The sequence below is a fragment of the Macaca nemestrina genome, chromosome 10 (genome assembly GCF_043159975.1).
Source record: "Macaca nemestrina isolate mMacNem1 chromosome 10, mMacNem.hap1, whole genome shotgun sequence".
Lineage (NCBI taxonomy): Eukaryota > Metazoa > Chordata > Mammalia > Primates > Cercopithecidae > Macaca > Macaca nemestrina.
The window spans coordinates 20,021,980-20,048,636 of record NC_092134.1 but is presented as its reverse complement, the minus strand read 5'-3'; the positions used below and the strand labels follow the sequence as shown (position 1 = coordinate 20,048,636).

Here is a 26,657-nt window from a genome sequence, read left to right as displayed (position 1 = left end):
AAAAGAAAGTATTTTCTGACGTTTTCCTGAAGCAGGTCATAAGACTCTCATGTGAGAGGTGCCCTCCCTATACCCAGAGGAAAGTTATATCCTTATTTCTGAAGACACAGGGACACAGAGAAGAATCTAAACACACAGGTCTTGCTAAATTTCCCCCAGCTTATTACCAGTAGATCATACCTTTTCTGCCCTATTATGTATCACCACAACTATCTACTCTTAATCAAATGTAGCGTAAAACACACAGGCTTAACTGTTTCTTCAGGTCTACATTTCCTCATGAAGGCTCCAGTGTCATGTAAAACTTACTAATTAAATCAATTTATATGCTTTAAAAAAAAAAAGTTGTTTTAAATAATTGTTCAGCTCCCTGGAATGTGAAGCTGAGGGCTGCTGTGACCTCAGGACTCCCTCTGAGCTTTCACAGTGCTGGAGCGGGGGAAGTTGCAGGCAAATTAATCCCAGAACAGGGTTGGGGGCAGCCTGAAACCTGAGGCCCTGCCCCTCCTGGAGTTCCCTGCCTGCTTCTGTGCCCTCTATGGGCAGCTGGGACCCACACCCCACTGCCCTGGTGGGTGATGTGTCCATCATGGCCATGGCAGCTTCCGGGCTGCAGCTGGGGTCTGGTTGCCCAGTAAGGCTGAAGTAAGGAACCATCATCTCCGGGCTGACACCCCAGGCTGCACGCTCCTCGTGGAAACGCCATCTGTGAGCTGGACACACACAGCCCACAGCCCTGGATAAAGAGATTTATTCATAGAGCGTTCCCTTCAATGCGGCTTCAAATACTTTTTAATTTATTAAATAAAAACATCATGAAAGCCATGAATCTAGTGCTCTCTATCCCGGTGGCTTCCTGGCCTGGTCTCTGGGAGGATAAGGGTCAGTAGCAGGCTGGGGTGGAGAGCTCATTTCTTGCCTTTGCCCTTCTCCTTGCCTTTCTGCTTGCCCTTCTCCTTGCCCTTTGCTTTGCCCTTGCCCCGCTTCTTCTTGGATCTGAGCAGGGAGCGCACCAGGTATCCCTTCCAAAAGGCCTGGATTAACGTGGCCGCCCGCACCATGCGCACCATCTCCTGCTCCGCCTCCATCCTTTTCTTGGAGTTGATCTCTCGTTCTTCCCGGATCTGCACAAACTCTTCCACCAGCACTTTGTGCCTCCGCTTCAGCTCCTCCAGAGCGATCTTCTCCTCCTTGTGAACAGCTTCCAGATCCTCCAACTCCTCCTGGGGCGAGGGGTGGGGCTGGGGTCACCATGCATAGAGCGCCTCCTCCCACCCTCCTCCCTGAGGCCCCCCACCCTTCCCAAATGGGCTTCTGCCCCAGCGATGCCCCTAAGCTAAGCTGTTCAGCATCTCGGTCCCAGTGAGGTGGATGGGGAGAGGGGATTGGCTCCATCCCAGCTCTAGGAAAGACCCCACTAAAATAATTTCAGGAACAGGAAAAGAACATGGGCTTGTGAGTTGGGCAGACTTAGTTTTAAGTCCCAGCTCTGCCACACCTCAACTGACTTCACCTTTCAGGCTTTCGTTTTTCCTCATCTGAAACATGAGGACGATTCCAAACCCAGGGGCTGTTTCTAGGATTAAATGACCCAATGGACACAATGTACTGGACATGATGCCAGGCACATAGTGGGGACACAAGAAATGGAGGCTGCTGCCATAAAAGCAGTCTGTTCCACAAGACACCAGAGGAGAAGGAACTTTCTCAAGCTTCAAACGGAGTTCCAGAGTTTTTCCTTATGTCTAACCATAGCCTCTCCTGCTGCCATTTACACCTGTTTTCCTTCCTTCCACTGACGTTAACCCAGCATCTACAAAAAGCAGAGCACTGCCAGAGAACACAGAGCTGGGTGGACAAGGTCCCTGCCCTCAACCAACCCACAACCCTCATGCGGCCCAGAGAAACGAGAGTCCCAGCCTGCAAAGCTCCCCTCTCCAGGCCCTGACGGTTGCCCAGGACAAGATTCTGACTTGCCCTTCTCTGAAGAACACACCTGGCTTTGGCTCACTCTGGCTCATGTTACCTCCAGTGCTCCCCAGGCTTCTCTGGCCTCTGGGTTGGAGCCATAGGCCACCAATGTTATCCCAGTGGTGGGTGAATGGTTTGGGGGTGTCTCGATTTGAAGGTTCTCACCCCCTGAGCACTTCCTCCAGGCCAGACCCTATGCTGGGCACACACTTGCAGCTATGGTGTCTCACCCAATCCCTGCGAGGGTCCCAAGATGGTAATTACTGCCTCTGCTAATCAGATGCAGAAACGGGCTTGGGAAGGTCAAGTACCTTGCTTAAGGCCACACAACTGGCACATCTCAGGTGCTCAATAAAAACTGGCTGAGGGACTGAGTGACGCGGTGGAGGCAGGCTCCCATCTGAGTCTGTGGGGAGGAGCTCCAGCTTGTGGGGGTGCTGGCAGGAGCCCATACAGAGGAGTATAGGATGTGGACACTAGATGGAGCCACGATCATTAGGCCCAGTGTCAGGCCCTTCTAGCCAGTCGCTTTTTTTTTTTTTTTTTTTTAAATAGAGACTGGGTCTTGCTCTGTTGCCCAGGCTGGTCTTGAATTACTGAGCTCAAGCGATCCTCCCACCTCGGCCTCCCAACGTGCTGGGATTACAGGCATAAGCCACCACACCTGGCCTTGCAGCTTCTGGCTCTTTTCTTTCCCAACTCTCATTCTGCCCCAGGCTGGACAAACCCTTTGAACAGAGGCAGGTGTTCCCCGCAGAGAGGCTCAGAAGTTTGCCCACTCCATGGGCCATCCCAAGGCTGCTCTTCCCATTCATCCCATTCCTAGAAGGTCTTGGGAAAAGCATGCAAGAGAGACTTATTCAGCGACAAATACCTGCTTCTCACCCATCTCTGTATCATATTTCTGGATCCAGTTCTCGATTTCCGTTTCTACTTTATATTTCTTCTAGAAAAGATCCAATTTGTCATTGTTTGATGAAATATATTAACAATCAACAGCACTGAGCTCTCTGTGCATCACCAGGCCCTGTGGCAGGTGCTTGACATGCCTCGCCTATTGAATCCGCGCAAGGAGGTTCTCTTTTCTCCATTTCACAGGCAAGGAAACTGAGGCTCAGACATGCTATCTCACTTGCCCAAGGTGACAGAGCTAATGGGTGGCAGAGCCTGAATTTGAAACCAGCAGCCTGGTTCCAGGACATCCTAGGCAGAAGAAGCAGCAGGTGCAAAGGCCCTGAGGTAGGAACAAGCTTGTGTTGTTTAAAGGACAGAAATCAGCCTGGCGTGGTGGCTTGTGCCTGTAATCCCAGCACTTTGGGAGGCTGAGGCAGGCAGGTCACTTGAGGCCAGGAGTTTGAGACCAGCCTGGCCAACATGCCAAAACCCCATCTCTACTAAAGATACAAAAATTAGCTGGGCATGATGATGCACGTCTGTAATCTCAGCTACTTGGGAGGCTGAGGCAGGAGAATTTCTTGAACCCAGAAGGCGGAGGTTTCAGTGAGCTGAGATCATGCCACCACACTCCAGCCTGGGTGACAGAGCGAGACTGTTTCAAAAAATAAAAAAAAAAAAAAAAAAAAAGGACAGAAATCGAGTCAGTGTGGCTGGAAGGGAGTGGCGAGGAGGGTAGTGGTCCCCAACAAGGTCCAAGGGAAAGGCTGTGTTACAGAGGGAGTGTCAGCAAGAAGAGGCTGTATTCTCAGGAAAGGGTGAGGTAAAGCCACTGGGTGATATAGATGCAGTGGAGGGACATGATCTAATCTTGTTTTTAAAAGATTATTTCCACCATAAAAAGCAATGAAGCACTGATCCCTGCTACAACATGGGTGAACCTTGAAAACACGGTGCTAAATAAAAGATTCCAGACACAACTGCCACAGAGGATTCCATTCATATGAAGTGTCCAGAATAGGTGAATCCAGAGACAGAAAGCACATTAGTGATTGCAAAGGACAGGGGTAAGAAGAGAATGGGGAGTAACTTCTTAACGGATATGGAGTTTCATTTTGAGGTGATCATGTTTTGGAACTAGATAGAAGTGGTGGAATTGGGGTCGCACAACTTTGTGAATATACTAAATGACACTGAATTGCTCATTTTAAAATGGTTTCATATTATATAAGTTTCACCTAAATTAAAAATAAACAGGCTGGGCCAGTGGCTCATCCCAACCATTTGGGAGGTTGCGGTGGGAACAGGAGAATTGCTTGAGGCCACAAGTTCTAGACCAGCCTGGGCAACATAGCAAAACCCTGATTCCACAAAAATTAAGAATTTTTTTTCTTTTGAGATGGAGTTTCACTTTGTCGCCCAGGCTGGAGTGCTGTGGTGTGATCTCGGCTCACTGCAACCCCACCTCCTGAGTTCAAGCAATTCTCATGCCTCAGCCTCCCAAGTAGCTGGGATTACAGGTGCACGCCACCATGCCTGGCTAATTTTGTATTTTTAATAGAGACAGGGTTTCATCACATTGGCCAGGCAGGTCTTGAACTCCTGACCTCAGGAGATCCGTCTGCCTCGGCCTCCCAAAGTGCTGGGATTACAGGCGTGAGCCACCGCGCCTGGCCAATAATAGTAATTTTTAATTAGCCAGACATGGTGACATGCCCCAGTAGTCCCAGCTATTCATGAGGGCTGAGATGGGAGGATCGCTTGAGCCCAGGAGTTGGAGGCTGAAGTGAGCTATGATCACGCCACTGCACTCTGGCATGGGTGACAGAGTGAGACCCTGTCTCAAAATCAATCAATCAATCAATCAATCAACCTCTTAATCCTACAGAGCAAGAGCACTTAGCTTGGGCACCATGGATAGGCCAGCTTCAGGGGGCCTGGGCTCCCTGGGGAACTGTCCACTAGGATGTGTATGTGCATCTGTGCCTTCTTGCTGGGGGAGAGGCCCGTGGCTTCCATCAGATGCTCAAGAGTGTGACACTAAGAGACTGGGGACAAGTATTAAAAAGGGTGCCTTTTACGAGGAAAGAGATTTAGAAGTTGGGTGTGTGCTAGGCCTGGGTCTTGGCTGAGATGATGAAGGAGAAGGCAAATGAAGGTTTTGGGTTTTTTTAAGAGACAAGGTTTCACTCTCTTGCCCTGGCTGGAATGCAGTGGCGCAGTCATGATTCACTGCAGCCTCCAAACTCCTGGGCTAAAGTGATCCTCCTGCCTCAGCCTCCCAAGTAGCTGGGACACACATCACAGCGCCTGACTTATTTATCTTTTATTCTTTGTACAGACAGGGTCTTGCCGTTGCCCAGGCTGGAGTGCAGTGTGTCATCACAGCTCACTGCAGCCTCCGCCTCCTGGGTTCAAGTGATCCTCCCACCTCAGCCTCCCAAAGTGTTGGGATTACAGGCATGAGCCACCTTACCCGGCCAGAAATAATATTTATTGAACACCTACTATGCACCAGCTCTCTCACCACCATCTCATGTAATTCTCGTGTAACAACCATTAAGACCAATGTTAGCATTTTCATTTCCAAGGTGTGAAATCGGCAGCTGGGCAGGAGTTGAGTAATTTGCCTGAGCTTCATGTGCTACTTCTTCATTCCTTTGCATGGCACCCAGCCTCTGAAGATGTGGGTATTATCCCTGTGAGGTCTGAGGAGTTGAGGAACTTGCCCAAGGTCACAAAGCTGGCATGTAGCAATGCTGGGACAGGGTCCCAGTTTCTCTATCCCCCATCCCCAGGCCTGTGTGTTGCCCCTTCCTGCCTCCCAGGAGACATTGGCTCGGATTTGGGCCTTCCCTGCTCCTGTGTCCTTCCCCTCCACCACGCCACTTCCTGAGTAGCTGGTGCAGCCCTGCCCTGCCCAACACTGCTGGACCTCCAGGAGTGATGGGACAGTCCCACCCATCCCCCGCCCCAGGGGCCCCACCGGCCCATCCTCCCTGCTTCCCGCTTCCCACTTCCCACTTCCCGGGGCACCTTCCTCAGCGCCTGCTCCGCCTCCCGGTTCTCCATGACCAGGTTGTAAAACTGTGACTGCAGCTGCAGGATCTCCTGCTGGATCTTGGCTACCCTGGCCTGTGATGCCCGGAAATCGGCTTTCTGCTGCTTCTCGGCCTCCTGCTTAGTGCGAAGGAGGCTGTTCTCTGAGAACTTGAGCACCTGGTGCAAGTGGTTTTTCAGTTCTTGGATCACAAAGTTCTCCTTTTCCACCTGAGCCAGGAAGAGAAAGGGCTCTGTTAACACCTCCATGCCCAGCCGGGCACAGTGGCTCACGCCTGTAATCCCAACACTTTGGGAGGTTGAGGCAGGTGAATGACCTGAGGTCAGTAGTTTGAGACCAGCCTGGCCAACATGATGAAATCCCATCTCTTCTAAAAATACAAAAATTAGCCGGGCATGGTGGTGCATGCCTGTAATCCCAGCTACTCGAGAGGCTGAGGCAGGAGAATTGCTTGAACACGGGAAGTGGAGGTTGCAGTAAGCAGAGATATCACACCACTGCACTGTAACTTGGGTGACAGAGTAAGACTCCATCTCAAGAAAAACCGTCCATACCAACTGACAGTCACCAGAGGCTGGCACCACTGCATCCTCCCTCGGGGCCAGGCATGCCACCTGGGTTATTATCTCTCTAATCACACCCCCAACCCCGCAGTGGAGGTCAGGGACAGCCTGATTACAGACAAGAAAGCTGAGGCTCAAGGAGGTGGCTTCATCTGTCTGGGGTTGCCCAGCTCAATGGGGGCCTGAAGCTAGGTTTGTCTGACCTCGAGCCCACGTTCTTGGCCACCACTTTCTATTTCCTTGCACAAATGAAGGGTACAAGCTTGTTGGATTGAGGCCACCGGGGAGGACCGGGACAGCAGTGATCCTCCTCCTGGGGACACAGGAGGGGAGGCCCAGCTGGCAGAGACACTTGGTGGGGTGCATGAAGGTGTGCGATGAACACAGGCTGCAGGGATCACCACCAGGCTCTCTCCCGAGGGCCTATGCCTGGCTTGTCCCCTGCCTTGGGTGGATTCTCGAACAGGAATGGGGGTGGAGGATGAGACAGTTTTGTAAAGAAGCCCTCAAGGCTTCTCATATACACTAGAGTCTCCCTCTGAGCACAGTGGTGCTATGGCTGCTCACGTCACCATCTTGGGCTTGGGTCAGCTGGCAGCAGGCCTGCCGGGCATCTGCTCACCTCCTGCACACTGGGGGCAGGGAGGCAGCGCCTTTGGGGCAAGCCCATCCTGCAGGCAAGGCTTGAGGCACCAGGAGCTCGGAATATGATCAGCAGTCAGAGCTGTCCTTGTAGACTCCCCACACGTGCCTGATTGGTGTCTCCCCTCATTGTACACTGAGGTTCAATGACATGAAATTTGTCCACCTGGCAAAAATGGCATTTGACCCCAGGTCAGTCCAAGGTGAAGCCCCAAGCTGGTTCTAGCACCTGAATGAGACCAGCAGGGCCACCTGTGTCCCTCTGCCTATTCCTAGATGATGCCCCTTCCACCTTACAAGTAACCTCACTGCCCGAGGGCTCAGCAGCCCGTCCTCTGTCCACTCAGCAAGTATACATCATGCCCCTCCTTTGGACAGGCTTACTAGGGACACAGCGGCAGGCGGAAAGAGACAAGGTCCCCTTTTCTTGTGGAGGAGCCAAACCTCTCAAGACCACACATATCACACACAGATATGTTATCCACAAAGTTGGGTGAATGTTACCAACAAAGTCAGATGAATGCTTTAAAGGACAAATTCAATGAGAAGTGCCCAACCCAGCACCAGGGAGGAGGGTAGAATAGTTTCCCAGGGCCTTGAACCTCTCATCAGTGGTGGGGGATAGAAACAGAAGGGCCTGTGACAGTGCAGCCTGGCTACCGCCCATGTCTGTTCTCCCCAGAGAGGCTGTGGGGTAGAATGTGGAACATAACACGGCCCGGTGACAGGTGGTGGGTCCTTCCTAGCACCTCTCTCTGCTGGGTGTGGCTACAAGATGTGCATGGAAGTTCTGTGTGCCACCTCCACATGTGTCCTTAAGGGGCAGAACCAAGCCCTCTCCTCCCCTTTCCTCCTTCCTGTTGGCTGGACCGGGGGCCACATGATGGGGAAAGCTGGAGCAGCCATCTTGGCCCACAGGCAGAAGTCCTACGTGGGGTCAGCAGGAAAGTCACATCGAAGAAGCCAGATCTCTGACAACTTGGGGAGCAGAGATGCCACACCAGCTCCGGTATTTCCACTACAGAGAAATATATTGCCGTCTTAACTAAGCCAAAGCTATTTTGGGTGTCTCTGTTATAGCAGCCAAATCTGTACTCACACATCATCTCATAGGATTTTTGTAAAGATTTAGAGAGAAAATGTATGTAAAACAAATACACTGTATGTGTCCAATATGACAATTATTATTAGGTTTGGGATCATGCTACCGTTTCTTTTTTTTTTTTTCTTTTGAGATAGGGTCTTGCTCCATAGCCCAGGCTGGAGTACAGTGGTGCGATCTCAGCTCCCTGCAATCCCTGCCTTCTGGGCTCAAGTGATCCTCCCACGTCAGCCTCCTGAGTAGCTGGGACTACAGGTGTGCACCACCACACCCAGCTAATTTTGTCTTTTATGTAGAGACGGGGTTTCACCATGTTGCCCAGGCTGGTCTCGAACTCCTGAGCTAAAGTGATCCACCTGCCTTGGCCTCCCAAAGTGTTGGGATTACAGGCGTGAGCCACCACACTCCCATTTCCCTTCTTAAAAATTCTTCTAGCTGGTGTGATACGCCTATAATCCTAGCTACTCAGGAGGCTGAGGCTGAAGGATCCCTTGAAGCTAGGAGTTCAAGACCAGCCTGGGTAACAGAGTAAGACCCCATTTCTTTCCTTTCTTTTCTCTTTTCTTCTCACCCTTTCTTTCCTTTCCTTTCTTCCTTTCTTTCTTTCTTTTAATTGAGACAGAGTCTCACTCTGTCACACAGGCTGGAATGTGATGGCACGATCTTGGCTCGCTGCAACCTCCACTTCCTGGGTTCAAGTGATTCTCCTGCCTCAGCCTCCCAAGTAGCTGAGATTATAGGTGCCCGCCACCATGCCCAGCTAATTTTTGTATTTTTAGTAGAGATGGGGTTTCACCATGCTGGTCAGGCTGGTCTCGAACTCCTGACCTTAGGTGGTCCACCCGCCTCGGCCTCCCAAAGTGCTGGGCTTACAGGCATTAGCCACTGCGCCCAACTAATTTTTTGTATTTTTTTTTTAGTAGAAACGGGGTTTCGCCATGTTGGCCAGGCTGGTCTTGAACTCTTGACCTCAAGTGATCCATCTGCCTTGGCTTCCCAAAGTGCTGGGATTATAGATGTGAGCCACCACTTCTGGCCAGAGACCCCATTTCCAAAAAAAGAAAAAAAATTTAATTAGGCATGGTCGCATGTGCCTGTAGTCACAGCTACTTGTGAGACTGAGCCAGGGGGATTGCTTGAGCCCAGGAGTTCAAGGCCAGCCTGGGCAACATAGTGAGACCATGTCTCTACAAAAATTTAAAAAATTAGCCAAGAGTGGTGGCGCATGTCTGTAGTTTCAGCTACTCAAAAGGCTAAGGCAGGAGAATTGCCCAGGAGGTCAAGGCCACAGTGAGCTATGATCGTGCCACTGCACTCCAGCCTGGGTGACAGAGCAAGATCTTGTCTCTAACACTAAAAACTTCTAGAGACCAAATTCCTTGATTAGGTCTCAAGGCCCCATGTGATCTGTCTCCTTCTCCTGCTTTCCCAGCCCATCTTTGCCCCTTCCCTCTAGCTCACTGGCATTCTCTGGGTTTCTGAACTAGCCAGGCTTATTCCTATCTCATGACTGAGGTACACTCTACCCTCCACCTGGAACAGGGGTTGGCAAACTATGGCCCAAAGGTTGAATCCAGCCAGTCACTTGTATTTGTAAGTAAAGTTTTGTTGGAACACTGCCCATTCATTTATATATTGTTTGTGGCTGCTTTCCCCCTATAACAGCAGAGCTGAGTTGAGTAATTGCAACAGACCATCTGGCCCACAAAGCCTAATGTATTTACTATCTGGCCCTTTGCAGAAAAAGTTGGCGGCCAAGTGCTGTGGCTCACACCTGTAATTCCAGCACTTTGGGAGGCTGAGGTGGGAGGATCACTTGAGACCAGAAGTTCAAGACCAGCCTGGCCAACATGGCAAAATTCTGTCTCTACTAAAGGATACAAAAATCATCCAGGCATGGTGGCACATGCCTGTAATCCCAGCTACTCGGGAGGCTGAGGCACAAGAATCACTTGAACCTGGGAGATGAAGGCTGCAGTAAGCTGAGATCACACCACTGTATGCCACCTTGGGCATAGACTAAGATTGTCTCAAAAAAAAAAAAAGTTTGCTACTCCGTAGCTTGGAAGGTTCTTCCTCACTGTACTTGCCTGGTTCACGCCCTCGCATTCTTCATATCTTGGCTTCAACGTCCCTGACCCTTTTGGTATAAGTTGAGTTCTCCTGTAACACTCCCTTATAGCACATTGTCCTTCTCAAAACTGTAATTAAATGAGTTTTTAATTCCTACCTTCCTTACTGTGAACTCCATGAGGCTGCAACCACATGGGCTTATTTATAAGACCTGGTACCTAGTAAGTACTTACAATAATGTGTGGAGTAAATGAATTAAAAAAAGAAAGAAAGAAAGAAAAGCTATTTAGGCCGGGCGCAATCCCGGCACTTTGGGAGGCCAAGGCGGGCAGATCACTTGGGGTCAGGAATTCAAGACCAGCCTGGCCAACATGGTGAAACCTCATCTCTACTAAAAATAAAAAAATTAGTTGGGCATTGTGGCAAGCACCTGTAGTCCCAGCGACTCGGGAGGCTGAACCAGAATTGCTTGAACCCAGGATGTAGAAAATGAAATAAATAGAGGTTCCTCTTCAAAGGGACTTTCCTCCCAGTCTAATTCAGAATACGTAGTAACCTCTCTTAGAACCAAAATTTACTCAAAGACCTGTGCTAATATTCTTCAATTCAGCTAGCTATAATAAAGAAATCAATAGGCCAGTCGCCATGGCTCACGCCTGTAATCTCAGCATTTTGGGAGGCCAAGGCGGGTGGATCACGAGGTCAGGAGATCGAGACCATCCTGGCTAATATGGTGAAACCCCGTCTCTACTAAAAATAAAAATAAAATAAAAATAAAAAAAATTAGCCAGGCATGGTGGCAGGCACCTGTAGTTGCAGCTACTCGGGAGGCTGAGGCAGGAGAATGGCGTTAACCCAGGAAGCAGAGCTTGCAGTGAACCGATATCATGCCACTGTACTCCAGCCTGGGTGACAGAGCAACAGTCCATCTCAAAAAAAAAAAAAAGAAGAAAAAAAAAAAGAAATCAATATACTCTGTTCTTAGCTCCCACATTTTAGCTTAGACATTTGCCCTGGCATACCTGAACCAGTCTGAGCAAGCATTAGGTGATAGCCTACTCGTCTTCCTTATTTGGAGGTGTTTTTCCCTCTCTCAGCATTCCAGAAGTTACTTCCTCTCTTCCTTTGTTCCCCTCTGCCTTTGCCTCTTTTGGGAAGTTCTAAGTTGCTAGCCAATCGGGTTGAGTACAGAATGTGAGGTCCCGTTCCAGGCAATGGAAACTGGACACAGCAGAGGGTGGATGCGTCAGGTTATAAATGACCCTGTCTCTTTTGTTCACGTGTGCTCTCGTGGGAAGACTGCTAGTGAGTGGCACCCTTTCTGCAGAAAGTAAACTAGCCTTGCTGAGAGATCCTTTGTCTCAGTGTTGATTTTGGTGACACCAAGTACGCATTCCCAACACAGGAGGCGGAGGTTGCAGTGAACCAAGATATTGCCACTGCACTTTAGCCTGGGTGACAGAGCAAGACTCCATCTTTAAAAAAAAAAAAAAAATCATGGGGGAGGCCAGGCACAGTGGCTCATGCCTGTAACCCCAGCACTTTGGGAGGCCAAGGCAGAAGGATCTCTTGAACCCAGAATTTCGAGACCAACCTGGGCAACATAGCAAGAGCCCATCCTTACAATCAAAAAATTAGCCAGCCATGGTGACACACACCTGTAGTCCCAGCTACTTGGGAGGGTGAGATGGGAGGATTGCTTGAGCCTGAAAGATGGAGGCTGCAGTGTGCTGTGATCATGCCACTGCACTCTAGCCTGGGCGACAGAGTGAGACCCTGTATGAAAAAATCAGTCAATTAATTGGCCAGGCGCAGTGGCCAGCACTTTGGGAGGCCGAGGCAGGAGGATCACTTGAGGTCAGGAGTTCTAGACCAGCCTGGCCAACATGGCAAAAACCCATCTCTACTAAAAATACAAAAATTAGCTGGGCGTGGTTGCATATGTCTGTAATCCCAGCTACTTGGGAGGCTGAGGTGGGAGAATCACTTGAACCCAGAAGGCAGAGGTTGCAGTGAGTTGAGATCATGCCACTGCACTCTGCCCTGGACAAAGAGCAAGACTACATCTTAAAAAAAAAAAAAAAAAATCAATCAATCATTGAGGAAAAACCCAACCAACAAAAAAGATTTGTGTCACACCTTCAGTAATTTCAGCAGTACTATGAAACAATACCTCTGCATTCCTCTTCTTCATTCTCTCCGCCAATTCATTTTCAAGAGTATCGATGATTTGTTGGTTATTACTATTCTGTCTATTGATATCCTGTATGAACTGGGCCTTATCCCTCGCTTCCATGGGACTAGTGACTAGTTTTTCAAATAGGAAACCACGAAGCTCGATTAGGCTGTCAATAAAATTCTGGGCTTCTGCACTTCTACTCTGCGTCTGCATCTGCAGGAGCCTAGCAGCCTGTGGGTTGCTGAGCAAGAGTCTCAGGACATTCTTGGTGGAGTCTTTGATCTGCTGCGTAAGTGGTGAGAGGCTGGATTTCTGCAGCTCTATGGAAAGGAGGCGGTCTCTGAGCCACCCTTCCTCCTCAGCCTCTTCCTGCTCCTGCAATTGCCTTTCTTTCTCCTTCAGGCACCTGACGTTTTCCAGGAGGACCTGGCAGAGATCCTCGTGCTCTCTCACTGCCCTCATGATGTCCTCCCCCAGCATCCCCTCCACATCCTCTCTGTTGGATGCCACATATGACAGCAGGGTCACCAGCTCCACCTTGTTGATCGCCTCATCCAGGATGGACATGATCCTTTTGGCCTCAATGGTGGTGAGTTTGGTCCTAGAGGGAACCAAGGGTTTTAGTGGGTCAGCTGGCCTTTTAGATGGGTCTGTCTTTGGCCCTATTCTGGTGATGGCAGGGGCCTGATACAAAGGGGCCATGGCAAGAATGTCTAAAGCCATCTTGTGAGCAGCCCTCTGTGCCTCTGTAGGTCCGCAGAGATGGAGACTTCGGTAGACTACTTGGGTCTCATGCTTTTATTGTCTCTGGCCATCCTGCAAAAGGAAGAGGTAGTTGTGAGTGTAGCTGTGCTGACATCTATGTGGTTAGTGTGGCTGCAGAAACCACAACTGTTGACATTAAGAGTTCATCTTAGGTCCTCTGTCGCTTTTACACAGAACCTTTCTCTGGAAGCAGTTTTCAGCTTTGTGAGGGTGTTAGGGCCACAAGGGCAGGGAGACCAAGCCTGGAGGCGTCTCAGGCACATGTGTCAGGTAGGGACTAGCCAGGAAGACAGATGCCATTCTAAGGATTTAAAACCAGAGACTGGTTACCTCAGTGATGGGAGAGTTGAGAGGCCAACCAGGGGAAGACAAAGCCATCCCACAATTGTCAATGGCAGGAAGCCACCACATGAAGAGGTGGTGAGCCTGGGGCCCAGGGTCACCCAGGGGAAGCTTGAACTACAGCCATCAGTTCCCAGAGGAGCTAGAGACATTGCCGGAAATGCAGGTGAAAGAACGGTGGCAGTGGGGGAGGAGAAATACCCGGGTTTCTCTCTTTCTACTGCCCTTGGCCAAAACCAGCAGGAAACTAACTGACAAGGGAGCCTGGGCAATGGAACCGCAGGCATCAGCCTAAGTCTGAGCAGGACAGGGACAGGGACAGGGCAGACAGTGGTTAAGACTAACAGGACTAGGAATGGCACATTTTCACTGATTTTAAAGTTTTTTTTTTTTTTTTTTTTTGGTTTTTTTGAGACAGAGTCTTGCTCTGTCACCCAGGCTGCAGTACAGTGGCACGATCTCGGCTCACTGCAACCTCCGCCTCCTGGGCTCAAATGATTCTCCTGCCTCAGCCTCCTGAGCAGCTGAGACTAGAGGCACACACCACCACGCCTGGCTAATTTTTGTATTTTTAGTAGAGACAGGGTTTTGCAATGTTGGCCAGGTTGGTCTCAAACTCCTGACCTCAGGTGATCCACCTGCCTTTGCCTCCCAAAGTGCTGAGATTACAGGCCTGAGCCACCACGCCCGGCCATTTTTAAGTACTAATTTTAAAAATTGGTGGCATGGATGGTGGTGAAATACAACTTTGAAATACAATTTAAAAAACCATTTCACTAAATGCGATGTTGCATTCTGAATTGGATTCTGGAGTGGAAAAAGGACATTAGTGGAACTGGAGAAATCCAAATCCAAATCCAAATCTAGTCTAAAGTTTAGTTAATAGCATTGTACCAACATTAATTTTGTAGGCACTCTGTTACCCTAGCTGGAGTGCAGTGGTGTGACCATGGCTCACTCCAGCCTCAACCTACTGTGCTCAAGTGATCCTCCTGTCTCAGCCTCTCAAGTAGCTAGGACTACAGGTGCTCGATGCCTGGCTAATTTTTTTAACTTTTTGTAGGGATGAGCTCCACTATGTTGCCCAGGCTGATCTTGAACTCCTAGGCTCAAGCAATCCTCCTACCTTAGCCTCCTAGTGTTGGGAATACAGACATGAGCCACTGTGACGGGCCTAATTTTGTGGTTTTCACAAACACATCAAGTTTATCTAAGATGTTAACATTAGGGGGAGCTGAATGGAGGGCATACAGGAACTCTCTGTACTATCTTTGCAACTTTTCTATAAATCTACATTTATTACAGAGTAAAAAGCTTAGCTAAAAGACTGTTTCAGGCCAGGCCTGGTAGCTCACACCTATAATCACAGCACTTTGGGAGGCCAAGGCAGGCGTATTACCTGAGGTCAGGAGTTCAAGACAAACCTGGCCAACATGGTGAAACCCCGTCTCTACTGAAAATATGAGAGAATGCCAGGCATGGTGGTGCATGCCTGTTACTTGGGTTAATCCCAGTTACTTGGGAAGCTGAGGCATGAGAATCTCTTGAACCCAGGAGGTGGAAGTTGCAGTAAGCCAAGTTTGCATCACTGTACTCCAGCCTGGGCAACAGAATAAGACTCTGTTTCAAAAGATAGATAGATAAGTAAATAAATAACTGTTTCAGAAAAATCTGTAGGGCAGAGATCAGTAATTTATATTGCTTTCATAGTACCATGGCTAAAAGTACTAGCTTTGCACAGCCCCGCTTGGGTTCAAATCCTTGCTGGGGGTCTCTGGGCTGCTCATTTAATCTTCCAGAGCTTGGGCTTCCTCAGCTGTAAAACAGGAGTCCTCAGGATCAATGAGAAGCTTCCAGCACACGGCCTGCATGCTGTAAAAGTTCAGTAAATAACTAATAGCATTAACACAGGAAAACGAAAATCCCAAGTCCAGGACTTTAGTGATTTCTGATGCAACTATCAAACGAACACCTGCTGCCTTGGCCAGGCACAGGGGCTCACGCCTGTAATCATAGCACTTTGAGAGGCTGAGGTGGGAGGATCGCTTGAGCCCAGAAGTTCAAGACCAGCCTGGGAAACACAGCAAGGCCTCATCTCTTAAAAAAAAAAAAAAAAAAAAAAAAAGAGAACATCTACTGCCCAGGATGTCTGTCCACCCGCCAACACCATGTCTCAGATGGACACCCACCATAACATCCCCATCCCTCACCATGATTCTTCTGCTTCTCTTCCCCCTTATCCTGTTTGTTCTCCAGGTTAAGTATCAGCATATGACATCCCTATATACACCTGTTTGTTTATTGTCTGTCTTTCCCCCCTCTCCTAAGAAGTAAAGCACCAATGAAAGCTGTAAGTTACTGCTTACAGGTTACCTGTGCCACTTTTATTTTCATATTGTCTGTAGATGTGAGAAATGTTTTGAAGAAAGAATCATTAGGACTTGATGAGTGAAAGAGTTTTGAGTTTGGGTGACTGGTAGAGAAAGATGGGGCCCTTAAGAAACTATGGCAGAAATTGGGAGAGGAAGTTTGGAGGGGAGAACAATGAGCTCACTTTTAAACTCATTGAGCTCTAGTTGCCGTACTGCAGTGGACAGTGGTGTCTTGGCCTTCCCTATCCATTTCCTCTTTTTTTTTTTTTTTTGACACAGGGTTTCACTCTGTCACCCAGGCTGGAGTGCAGTGGCATGATCATGGCTCACTGCAACTTCGACTTCCTGGGCTCAAACAGTCCTCCTGCCTCGTGCTCCCGAGTAGCTGGTACTATAGGCACGTGCCACCATGCCCAGCTAATTATTGTATTTTTATTTTTGTAGAGATAGGGTCTCGCTGTGTTGCCCAGGAGAAGGAAGTGACACTTGAAGCCACAAAGATATCTTCAACTCACCAAACCAAAGAGCACACCAAGAGAATGGCAGGGAATCAAAGAAACACCTAAAGTGACTAAGAACGAAAAAGAAAGGCAGGCCAGATCAGGTGCTAAGGATGTTTAGTTCCTTGGCAAGGCAGAATGGATTCAAAATCAGTCCAGGTGTCATGGTTCATGCCTGTAATCCCAACACTTTGGGAGACTGAGGCAGGAGGATTGCTTGAGCACAGGAGTTTGAGGCTGCAGTGAGCTATGATCAGGCCACTACACTTCAGCCTGAGCAACAGAGTGAGACCGTCTCTTAAAAAAAAACAAAAAACAAAACAAAACAAAAAAACAACCAGAAGCCCCTTTGGGAGCAGAGGACTGAGGATTATCTTCAGTCACTTTGGTTCACACACACTTCCTGTTCCCTAATGAATCTCATGAGATCCTTTGAGGCTTTTCCTGAAGACAAAGTTTTAGGAGGCTGGGCATGGTGGTCACACCTGTAATCTCAGTACTTTGGGAGGCCAAGGAAGGAAGATTGCTTTAGCCCAGGAGTTCAAGATTAGCCTGGGCAACAAAATGAGACCTCTACAAAAAGTTAAAAAAAAAAAAAAAAATTAGGCCATCACAGTGGCAGGTACCTGTAGTCTCCGCTATTTGGGGAGCTGAGGCAGGAGGACTGCTTGAGCCGGGGAGGTTGAGACTGCAGTGAGCCATGATCGCACCACTGCACTCCAGCCTGCGTGACAGAGCAAGACCCTATCTCTCCTCTTTTTTTTTTTTTTTTTTAGCCAGAGTTTTGCTCTTGTCACCCAGGCTGGAGTGCAATGGTGTGATGTTGGCTCACTGCAACCTCTGCCTCCCAGGTACAAGCAGTCTCCTGTCTCAGCCTCCCCAGTAGCTGGGATTACAGGCATGTGCCACCATGCTAGCCTAATTTTGTATTTTTAGTAGAGGCAGGGTTTCAGCATGTTGACCAGGCTGGTCTCGAACTCCTCAGGTGATATGCCCACCTCAGCCTCCCAAAGTGGTGGGATTACAGGTGTGAGCCACTGCGCCAGGCCTAGATCCTATCTCATAAGTGAAAAAAAAGTTTTAGGGACAGCCATGGAGCTTTATCAGCCTCTCCGAGGATGAAGGATCTTTGCTCATGGCCACAGGATGAATGTGAACAAGGTAGTTAATGAATGCAGTCCTCTCCATTGTAACCCAAAGTTCTCAGGCATAAATCAAAACGCCTGAATTCTTCAGAGAATGCGGCTGGAAATGCAACGTTATATGAAATGTTTCCAATTTGCTTTCAGCCAAATTACCTCTTTTGCTTTAAAGGGCAAACTTGTTTTCTTTGATTATGATGACACCCATCAGTTCTTGACAGCTTATTTTCGTGAACAAGAAAAAGCCCATGGAACTAGGATTGAGGGGAAATGCATCTGACTCTGACGACAAAAATGACTGGAGAAACTCTTTTCCTTGAATCCTAATATGATCATTTCATGTCCTTTTTAATGCCACTAACCTTAATATTTAAATCATTTCCAACTTAAGCATCTCCTTTTAAAATTCCTGCCCTGAGAGTGAAGCAAATTGTTAATGGATGGGAAACTTTAATTGGATATTCCCTTTATTTGTCATTAATTCTGCTGATGAACTTTATAAATGGAAATATATCTTTATCATGCAAATTATACCTCATCTTCATTCAAACAGGCTTGTTGGATATTTTATTACTTTCACTCTTAGAATATTTTGAGGAAAAAAAAGATTTGAACTAAATTATATATTTTTCCCCCTGGAGAGAAGGAAAAAACCCAACACTTACAACTACCCTACAAATCCAAACGGGCACGTGGAAAAGTCAGAAGGTGTTAAAAAAAAAAAAAAAAAAAAAAAACCGAAACAACTGGAGTGTGGAAGATGGATTTCTCTCTCTCTTTTTAAATTTACTCTTAATTTAGGTTCTGGGGTACATGTGCAGGTTTGTTATACAGGTAAATTACACATCATGGGGGTTTGGTGTACAGATTATTTCATCACCCAGGTAATAAGCACAATACCTGATAGGTAGTTTTTCCATCCTCATCCGGATCTCATTTTAAGGAATACCATTTTAACATTAGCTAAGTAAGTTCTTGAGAACTTACTGTGTAGCAGACACTGTTCTGAATGCTATATACGAACTAATTCCTTTAATCCTTGCAAGAACCCTATGGGGTAGGTGCTATTACCTCTATTTCACAGATGAAGAAAGGGAGACAGAGAGAGGTTAGATGATTCTAGTTAGTTTACAGCTAGGAAGTGACAGAGCCAGCACTCCATCAGCAGTAGTCTGTCCAGTCTCTTGATTTTAAGATTGACTTCTGGCCAGGCGCAGTGGCTCACGCCTGTAATGCCACCACTTTGGGAGGCTGAGACAGGTTGATCACTTGAGGTCAGGAGTTTGAGACCAGCCTGGCCAACATAGTGAAACCCTATCCCTACTAAAAATACAAAAATTAGCTGGGTGTGGTGGTGGGCACCTATGGAGGCTGAGGCGGAAGAATTGCTTGAACCTGGGAGACGGAGGTTGCAGGGAGCCAATATCGCACCACTGCACTACAGCCTGGGTGACACAGTGAGATTGCATCTCAACAAAAAAACAAAAAAACAAAAAAACAAAAAAACAAAAAAAACAAGGTCTTGCGATGTTGCCCAGGCTGGTCTTGAACTCCTGGGCTCAAGAGGAATTTTCTTTTTAGCCTCAGAAATATCTCACTACCCTCCAAACCTCTAGCTTTCTTCCAAACTCTGTATGTTTTATCTGAGTCTTTCAAGTCTAGAGAGGGGTAAAGGGAGGGGCTAGAAAGAAGCAATAGATTCATGATGAAACCTGCTATCTGAAGCAACTACTTCACAGTAGGTGCTCAATAAAGAAATCACTGTTGCGGTTGGGCTCGGTGGCTCACACCTGTAATTCCAGCACTTTGGCAGGCCGAGGCAGGTGGATTACCTGAGGTCAGGAGTTTGAGATCAGCCTGGGCAATATGGCAAAACTCCGTCTCTACTAAAAATACAAAAATTAGCCGGGTGTGGTAAAACATGCCTGTAATCCCACCTACTTGGGAGGCTGAGGCAGGTGAATCACTTGAACCAGGGAGATGGAGGTTGCAGTGAGCTGAGATCACACCACTGTACACTCCAGCCTGGGTGATAGCGTGAGACTCCGTCTCAAAAAAAAAAAAAAAAAGAAAAAAAATCACTGTTGAATAAATGAGATGGCAAACCCAGATTTACCAATAGGCCTGTCTCCTCACTGGGAGATGCTGGCATAATAGGATAATGTTGTTTTGCAAAATATATATGTCCTGAATTGGAGTCAGAAAAGAGAGTCTTTTTTTTTTTTTTTTTTTTTTTGAGACGGAGTCTCGCTCTGTCGCCCAGGCTGGAGTGCAGTGGCGCAATCTCCGCTCACTGCAAGCTCTGCCTCCCGGGTTCACGCCATCCTCCTGCCTCAGCCTCCTGAGTAGCTGGGACTACAGGCGCCCGCCCGCCACCACGCCTGGCTAATTTTTTATATTTTTAGTAGAGACGGAGTTTCACCATGTTAGCCAGGATGGTCTCGATCTCCTGACCTCATGATCCCCAGCCTAGGCCTCCCAAAGTGCTGGGATTACAGGCGTGAGCCACTGCGCCTGGCCGAGAGTCATATTTTCATGATAAAACTGTAGGCCAAGAATTGGCCTATGAATTGTTTTGCATCCCTTTACTCAGGGCTTGGAATTTTTTAAATAAAAGATTTAAATGTAATTAAGTTTTTACTTTTCCATAGTTGAGTGGTTTCTTTTTTTGTCTTTCTGTGACTAGTTTTGAACTATTACCCAATCCTCCTCTCTCGTTCTTTTTGAGAACCTGTGTTTTACGGTTTATAATTGGTCTGTAAAAGATTCCCAGGCTAGGGCTGCAGCAGTGAAAGCTGGAGGTATTGACAGATGGGACCCTGTTTGTAATGCTGCCTGGGTGGCTGTAGGCTCTAGGATTATCTGGTGCTTTGGAGACAGAGGACACGGGATAGTGACTCAGGTTGGGAGGGAATGTGCCCCCCTCCCCGGACAGATTTCTATGTTGCTGGTTATGATGAAATACTTTCCACTGGCCACAAGCTATAGAGACTTGGGCAAGTCCTCTTGATCCTCTGGGCTTTCATTTCCTCATTACTGAAGTGGAAACTAAAAACACATCTGGAACGCAATTCCAGTGTCTCACCACTTCCTGGCTGTGTGGCTTTGGGTAAGTCGATTAACCTCTCCAAGCTTTGGTGTTCTACCTGTGAAATGGGGACATAGCACTGTTGTGGGAATGAAATGAAATCCTTGCTCAAAAGTGTTACGCTTTTATGACTTTTAGTACTACTTCAAAAATTATATGTTAATATCAACACTTTAATATTTCTTAAAATAGATGTACCTTTCAACAAAATAATATGGTATATGTTTTTGTCAAAGGCTTTATAAAGAGCCAAAACAGAGGCAGTTTTTACTCCTTTTCACTATTTCGTTTTTAATTTTGCTGGTTTCTACATTATTCATGTTCTCCTGTTAGTGACTGAAGAAGACCAAGCTCCCTTAAATCACTCCCTGTTGTCCAGTCTCCCCTCTTTATCAATCAGTTCATCAGGAATTTTAATTCCTCTTTTGGTTACAGTGTCACTTTAGAAATGCTTATTTCTGGTTATATCTAACTGTAGACAGTATCACTTCGGCAGTTTCAGACAGAAGGATTTCCTAGTAGTGAATTTAGATTATTCTACCATCAACTTCTCCAACTTGAAAAAAATATTTAACTACTACACACCTATTAGAATGGCCAAAATCTAGAACACCGACAACTCCAAATGCTGGTGAGGATGTGAAGCAGAAAACTCTGTCATTGTTGGTGGGAATGCAACATGGTGCAGCCACTTTGGAAGATGGTTGTTTTCTTACAAATTTAAACCTGCTCTTACTGTACGATCCAGTAATCATACTCCTTGGTGTTTACCCAAAGGAGTTGAAAATGCATGTCCACACAAAAACCTGCACACAAAAAAAGCTTATGGATATTTATAGCAGCTTCATTCACAACTGCCAAAATTTGGGAGCAACCAAGATATCCTTCAGGAGCTGAATAGCTAAATAAACAGTAGTGCATCCAGACAATGGAATACAGGATTATTCAGCGTTAAAAAGAAATGAGCTGTCAAGCCATGAAAAGACATGGAAGAAACTTAAATGCATATCACTAAGTGAAAGAAGCCAATCTGAAGAAGCTGCATATGGTATCACTCTAACTATATGACATTCTGGCAAAGGCAAAACTATGGAGATAGTAAAAAGATCAGTGTTGTCTAAGGGCTAGGGGAAGGGAGGGATGAATAGGCAGAATAGGGAGGATTTTTAGCGAAGTGAAAATACTATGTACCTTACTACAATGATGGATACCATCATTATACATTTATCCAAATTCACAAAATGTACAACACCAAGTGTGAACCCTTATCCCTTATGTAAACTATGGAATTTGGATGCTGCTGCTGATGTGTCAATGTAGGTTCATCAGCTGTAACAAATGCACCCCTCTGGTGGGGGAGGTTGATGGTGGTGCAGGCTGTTCATATGGGAATAGGGAGTATATGGGAACTCTCTCTACCTTTCTGTCAATTTTGCTGTGTATCTAAAACTGCTTAAAAAATAATATCTTAGGGTTGCAACCCTTTATGGGGCAGTGAAATCAATTTGCCGACTGGGACTAGTGTTAAAAATAAATGAAACAGGGTCAGGCACGGTGGCTCACGCCTGTAATCCCAGCACTTTGGGAGGCTGAGGCGGGTGGATCACCTGAGGTCAAGAGTTCGAGACCAGGCCAGGCGCAGTGGCTCACGCCTGTAATCCCAGCACTTTGGGAGGCCGAGACGAGAGGATCACGAGGTCAGGAGATCGAGACCATCCTGGCTAACACGGTGAAACCCCATCTCTACTAAAAATACAAAAAATTATCCGGGTGCGGTGGCGGGTGCCTGTAGTCCCAGCTACACGGGAGGCTGAGGCAGGAGAATGGCGTGAACCTGGGAGGTGGAGCTTGCAGTGAGCCAAGATTGCGCCATTGCACTCCAGCCTGGGCGACAGAGCAAGACTCCGTCTCAAAAAAAAAAAAAAAAGGGTTCGAGACCAAGCCTGGCCAACATGGTGAAACCCCATCTCTACTAAAAATACAAAAATTAGCAGCGCATGATGGCGGGCACCTGTAATCCCAGCTACCTGGTAGGCTGAGGCAGGAGAATTGCTTGGACCCGAGAGGCGTAGGTTGCAGTGAGCTGAGATTGCACCACTGCATTCCAGCCTGGGCAACAGAGAGGGGCTCTGTCTCAAAAACAAAACAAACAAAAAACAGCCTATCTCAAACCCCTCCTGCTCTCAGGCACTAACGTATAATGTTACTTTATGTCAGAAACCAACCCCCCATGAACAATTTCTCCCTGGATTAACAATTTCTCATTCTTTAGGTCTTAGCTCAATGGCTACCCCTTCTCAGACAGGAACACACAGCACTTTACAACCTGTGGAAATTCTCTCACCTTTCCTGCATGGTACTAACCACGCGTGTAATTTTTTTTTTTACAGCTCTATTGAGATGTAATTTACATTACCATAAAATTCACCCATTGTAAGTATAAAACTCAATGACTATTTTTGTAAATGTATCTAAAGTTGCCACATCAGTTTTAGATACAATCCTGTTTTAGAACATTTCTATCACTCCACCAAATTCCCATGAGCTAATCTGCAAACGATCTCTGTTTCCACTCACATTTTTTTGTTGTAGTTGTTTTGTTTTTGAGACTGAGTCTCGCTCTGTTGCCCAGGCTGGAGTACAGTGGCGTGATCTCAGCTCACTGCAACCTCCACCTTCCAGATTCAAGCAATTCTCGTGCCACTGCACTCCAACCTGGGCAACAACACAAAACTCCATCTCAAAAAAAAAAGAAAAGAAAAATCGTAAAGCTCAGATCAAAATAATGAAATACTCATTTGCTTTTTTTTTTTTTTTTTTTGAGACAGAGTCTCACTCTATTGCCCAGGCTGGAATGCAGTGGCATGATCTCGGCTCACTGCAACCTCCGCCTCCTAGGTTCAAGTGATTCTCCTGCCTCAGCCTCCCAGGTAGCTAGGAATACAGGGGCCCGCCAGCATGCCCTGCTAATTTTTGTATTTTTAGTAGAGACGGGGTTTTGCTATGTTGGCCAGGCTGGTCTCGAACTCCTGACCTCAGGTGATCCACCTGCCTGTGCCTCCCACAGTGCTGGGATTACAGGCATGAGCCACTGTGCCTGACCTATGTTTAACTTTTTAAGAAACTGCCAACTATATTTCAGATTGGTGGTACCAATTGGTATTCTGCTGTACCTACCAGCAATATATGAAAGCTAGTTTGTTTATTTATCTACATGATGATATTTGGGATTGTCTTTTTGATTTTTAAATGTCTACTCAACTCTTTTGCCCATTAAAAAAATGGAGTTGTCCTCTTGAGTTATAAGAGTTATTTTTATTTTCTACATACAAGTCTATTATAAGACACATGAGATTTGCAAATATTTCCTCCATGTCTGTGTCTGTGGCTGATCTTTTCATTTTCTTACGAAAATATCTTTTGAACCTCAAAGTTTTTCTTTTTTATATATTTTTTTGAGACAGGGTTTTTCACTCTGTGGCCCAGGCTGGAGTGCAGCAGTGCAATCATGGCTCACTGCAACCTCCGCCTCTTGGGTTCAAGCGATTCTTCCACCTCAGCCTTATTTATTTATTTATTTATTTATTTATTTATTTATTGAGATGGAGCCTCGCTCTATCACCCCCGCGGGAGTGCAGTGGCACCATCTCGGCTCACTGCAACCTCCACCACCCGGGTTCAAGAAATTCTCCTGCCTCAGCCTCCCGAGTAGATGGGATCACAGGCTTGCACCACCATGCCCAGCTAATTTTTGTATTTTTAGTAGAGACAGGGTTTCACCATGTTGGCCAGGCTGGTCTCAAACTCCTGGCCTCAGGTGATCCGCCGCTCGGCCTCCCAAATTGTTGGGATTGCAGATTGAGCCACTGTGCCCAGCCCTCAGCCTCATTTAATCATCACAAGAAACTCTCTATCTTTAGTAGGTACAAAGAGATTACATTTTAAGGACGGAGATGGGAAATAAATTCCAAAGTTAGGACAAAGGCAAAAGTGGTATAATAAAAATTACCTAATTTATTTATTTATTTGGGACAGAGTCCTGCTCTGTTGCCGAGGATGGAGTGCAATGGCGCGATCTTGGCTTACTGCAACCTCGGTCTCCCGGGTTCAAGTGATTCTCGTGCCTTAGCCTCCCGAGTAGCTGGGATTACAGGTGCACCACCATGCCCAGCTAATTTTTGTATTTTCAGTAGAGATGAGGTTTCACTATATTGGCCAGGCTGGTCTAGAACTCCTGACCTTTAGTGATCTGCCCGCCTTGGCCTCCCAAAGTACTGGGATTACAGGCGTGAGTCACCGCGCTAGGCAAAAACAACAACAACAACAACAACAAAAACAAACAAAAACTACCTAATTTAAACACTTAAGTGAGATGGCCCGCTCACCGAGGAACGTATGGTCGTTGGGTGGAATGGGAGGGGACTTATAAACCCCCCTCCCACCCACAGCTCCCATGTTTGACTTGAAATAAGTTAACTACGATGTGACTCTGCTTGACTGGTGTCCTCGTCGTTTTAGGGATGAGGGAGTGGGGCCATGAAGTGGGCAGGTAGAAGGGGAAGAATGGAGGCCGGCTCCCTGCAGGCTGTGGAGCGAGAGGTCCAGACTGAGGCAGGGGCTGAGGGACGGGGTCCTGAAGCTGAGACGGGATCGCAGCGGGGGCTACCAATTTCTCAGGGAGCCAAAGGACATCGGGCTGAACCCCATTCCACATCTCCCCCGATCCGCGACCCTTTCCCACCTGGTTACTCACCCGCTCTGACGGCTCCAGGTTTCCCTAGCCACAGTTACCGCCGCGGTCCCAGCGTTGCGAGGTTACCCGCCAATCTCAGAAGGCGGGACTCTGTGTCTGACTGACCTTTCTTTTCACCATTCAATTTCTTGTTCCGCTCAATTGTCCCCACCTCCTGAAGTCTGACCAATCAGAAGCACCGCCATTTTGACCTTGCACCAATGGAAAGACTTGGGACTCCCTCTGGGTTGGACTCAACGATTAAGGCGGGGAAGATGGGAGGAGAAAGGGGCGTGGATTCTTCGTCCCGCCCCTTCTTAAGGAGGCGGGCAGGGAGTACTGCCTCGGCTGCGGGCGAGACCTGCGGAAAGACGTGAGAATTGACCAATCAGAGCTCATCATGGTAGCCCAGTTAGCCAGTAGGACGCTGTGAAGGGGAAATGGGGCGGGGCGAGCGGGGTTGAGAGGACGGTAGGCGGCGGATGGGAGAGCTGGCGCAGCTACCCTGGTGGCGGTGGCTGAAGTGGCGGCGGCTGCGGCGGCTGCAACAGCTTCGGGCTCGGGGTTTTGGCGGCGGCGCCGGCGGGCTGGGCTGCGTGGTGCGGACCCCGGCGCGCGGTCCGGGTTGCTGGGGCGGCGCGTGTAAGAATCCGAGGGATGCGAGGACTTGGCCAGAGGGAGAGGGCAGGGATCAGGGTCAGAGGGCGCGGAGTAAGGGGTTGCGGCGCGACACTCTGGTGTGGGAGGTGGGCTGAATGGGCCCAGAGAGGGCGCGGGGAAGTCTCCGCCGCGCTTCTCTCCGTCCAGCCCGGGCCGGGGCTTTGCACCCTCTCTCCTTGCCCCCGACTTCTTGGGGCGACCCTCACGTGGGCGCCCAGCCAGGGGCTGGGAGCACGCGGAGCTGGAGCCAGCGCTCCTGCCTCCTTCTTGCTCCCTCCCTCGCTCTTCTCCCTGGCGCCCTCAGGTGACCCCGCAGGAGTCTCGTGCCCGGGTCAGGCTGCCCGAGCGGACAGCGGCATGGCAGCTGGCCCTCTTCCCCTAGGCCCTTTCCCCAGGGCTGGCCATTTGGGTCCTCTGTAGAGGCAGAAGCAAAGCCCGCGGAGGGAACACTGGACCAGGATTCAGGAGTCCCGGGTTCTAGCCCCGCTCCTGCACTGTGTGACCTTGGGCAAGTCTCTTCCCCTCTCTGGACCTCATTTTTGTCTCGCTGGACAAATGACGTGTTTGAATT

At 48.0% G+C, this 26,657-nt stretch overlaps 2 protein-coding genes across 5 annotated transcripts in view; one reads left to right on the top strand and one right to left on the bottom strand.

Annotated features, from left to right (window-relative positions):
• Nucleotides 1–774: 774 nt before the first annotated feature.
• Nucleotides 775–26,028, bottom strand: LOC105493374 (IQ motif containing D). Of its 4 annotated transcripts, none has more exons than XM_011760948.3 (5): nt 25,931–26,025; nt 25,448–25,787; nt 12,480–13,301; nt 5,883–6,135; nt 775–1,223 (listed from the first exon to the last, which is right to left on the bottom strand). In XM_011760948.3, the coding sequence occupies exons 3-5, from the start codon at nt 13,206–13,208 to the stop codon at nt 841–843; spliced, it is 1,365 nt and encodes a 454-aa protein (XP_011759250.2). In that variant the 5' UTR covers nt 13,209–13,301; nt 25,448–25,787; nt 25,931–26,025; the 3' UTR covers nt 775–840. The 4 variants fall into 4 exon arrangements, with proteins under 4 accessions (XP_011759250.2, XP_070927126.1, XP_011759251.2 ...); XM_071071025.1 differs by having other exon boundaries at nt 5,902–6,135; nt 25,931–26,023; XM_011760949.3 differs by lacking the exon at nt 25,931–26,025 and adding an exon at nt 2,846–2,917 and having other exon boundaries at nt 5,902–6,135.
• LOC105493375 (two pore segment channel 1) overlaps nt 25,920–26,657 on the top strand; it is a 74,980-nt gene continuing 74,242 nt past the window's right edge. Inside the window, exon 1 of the mRNA XM_011760953.2 lies at nt 25,920–26,068. The gene's annotated coding sequence lies outside the window, so the exon portion shown is untranslated. The remainder of the gene's footprint in view (nt 26,069–26,657) is intronic.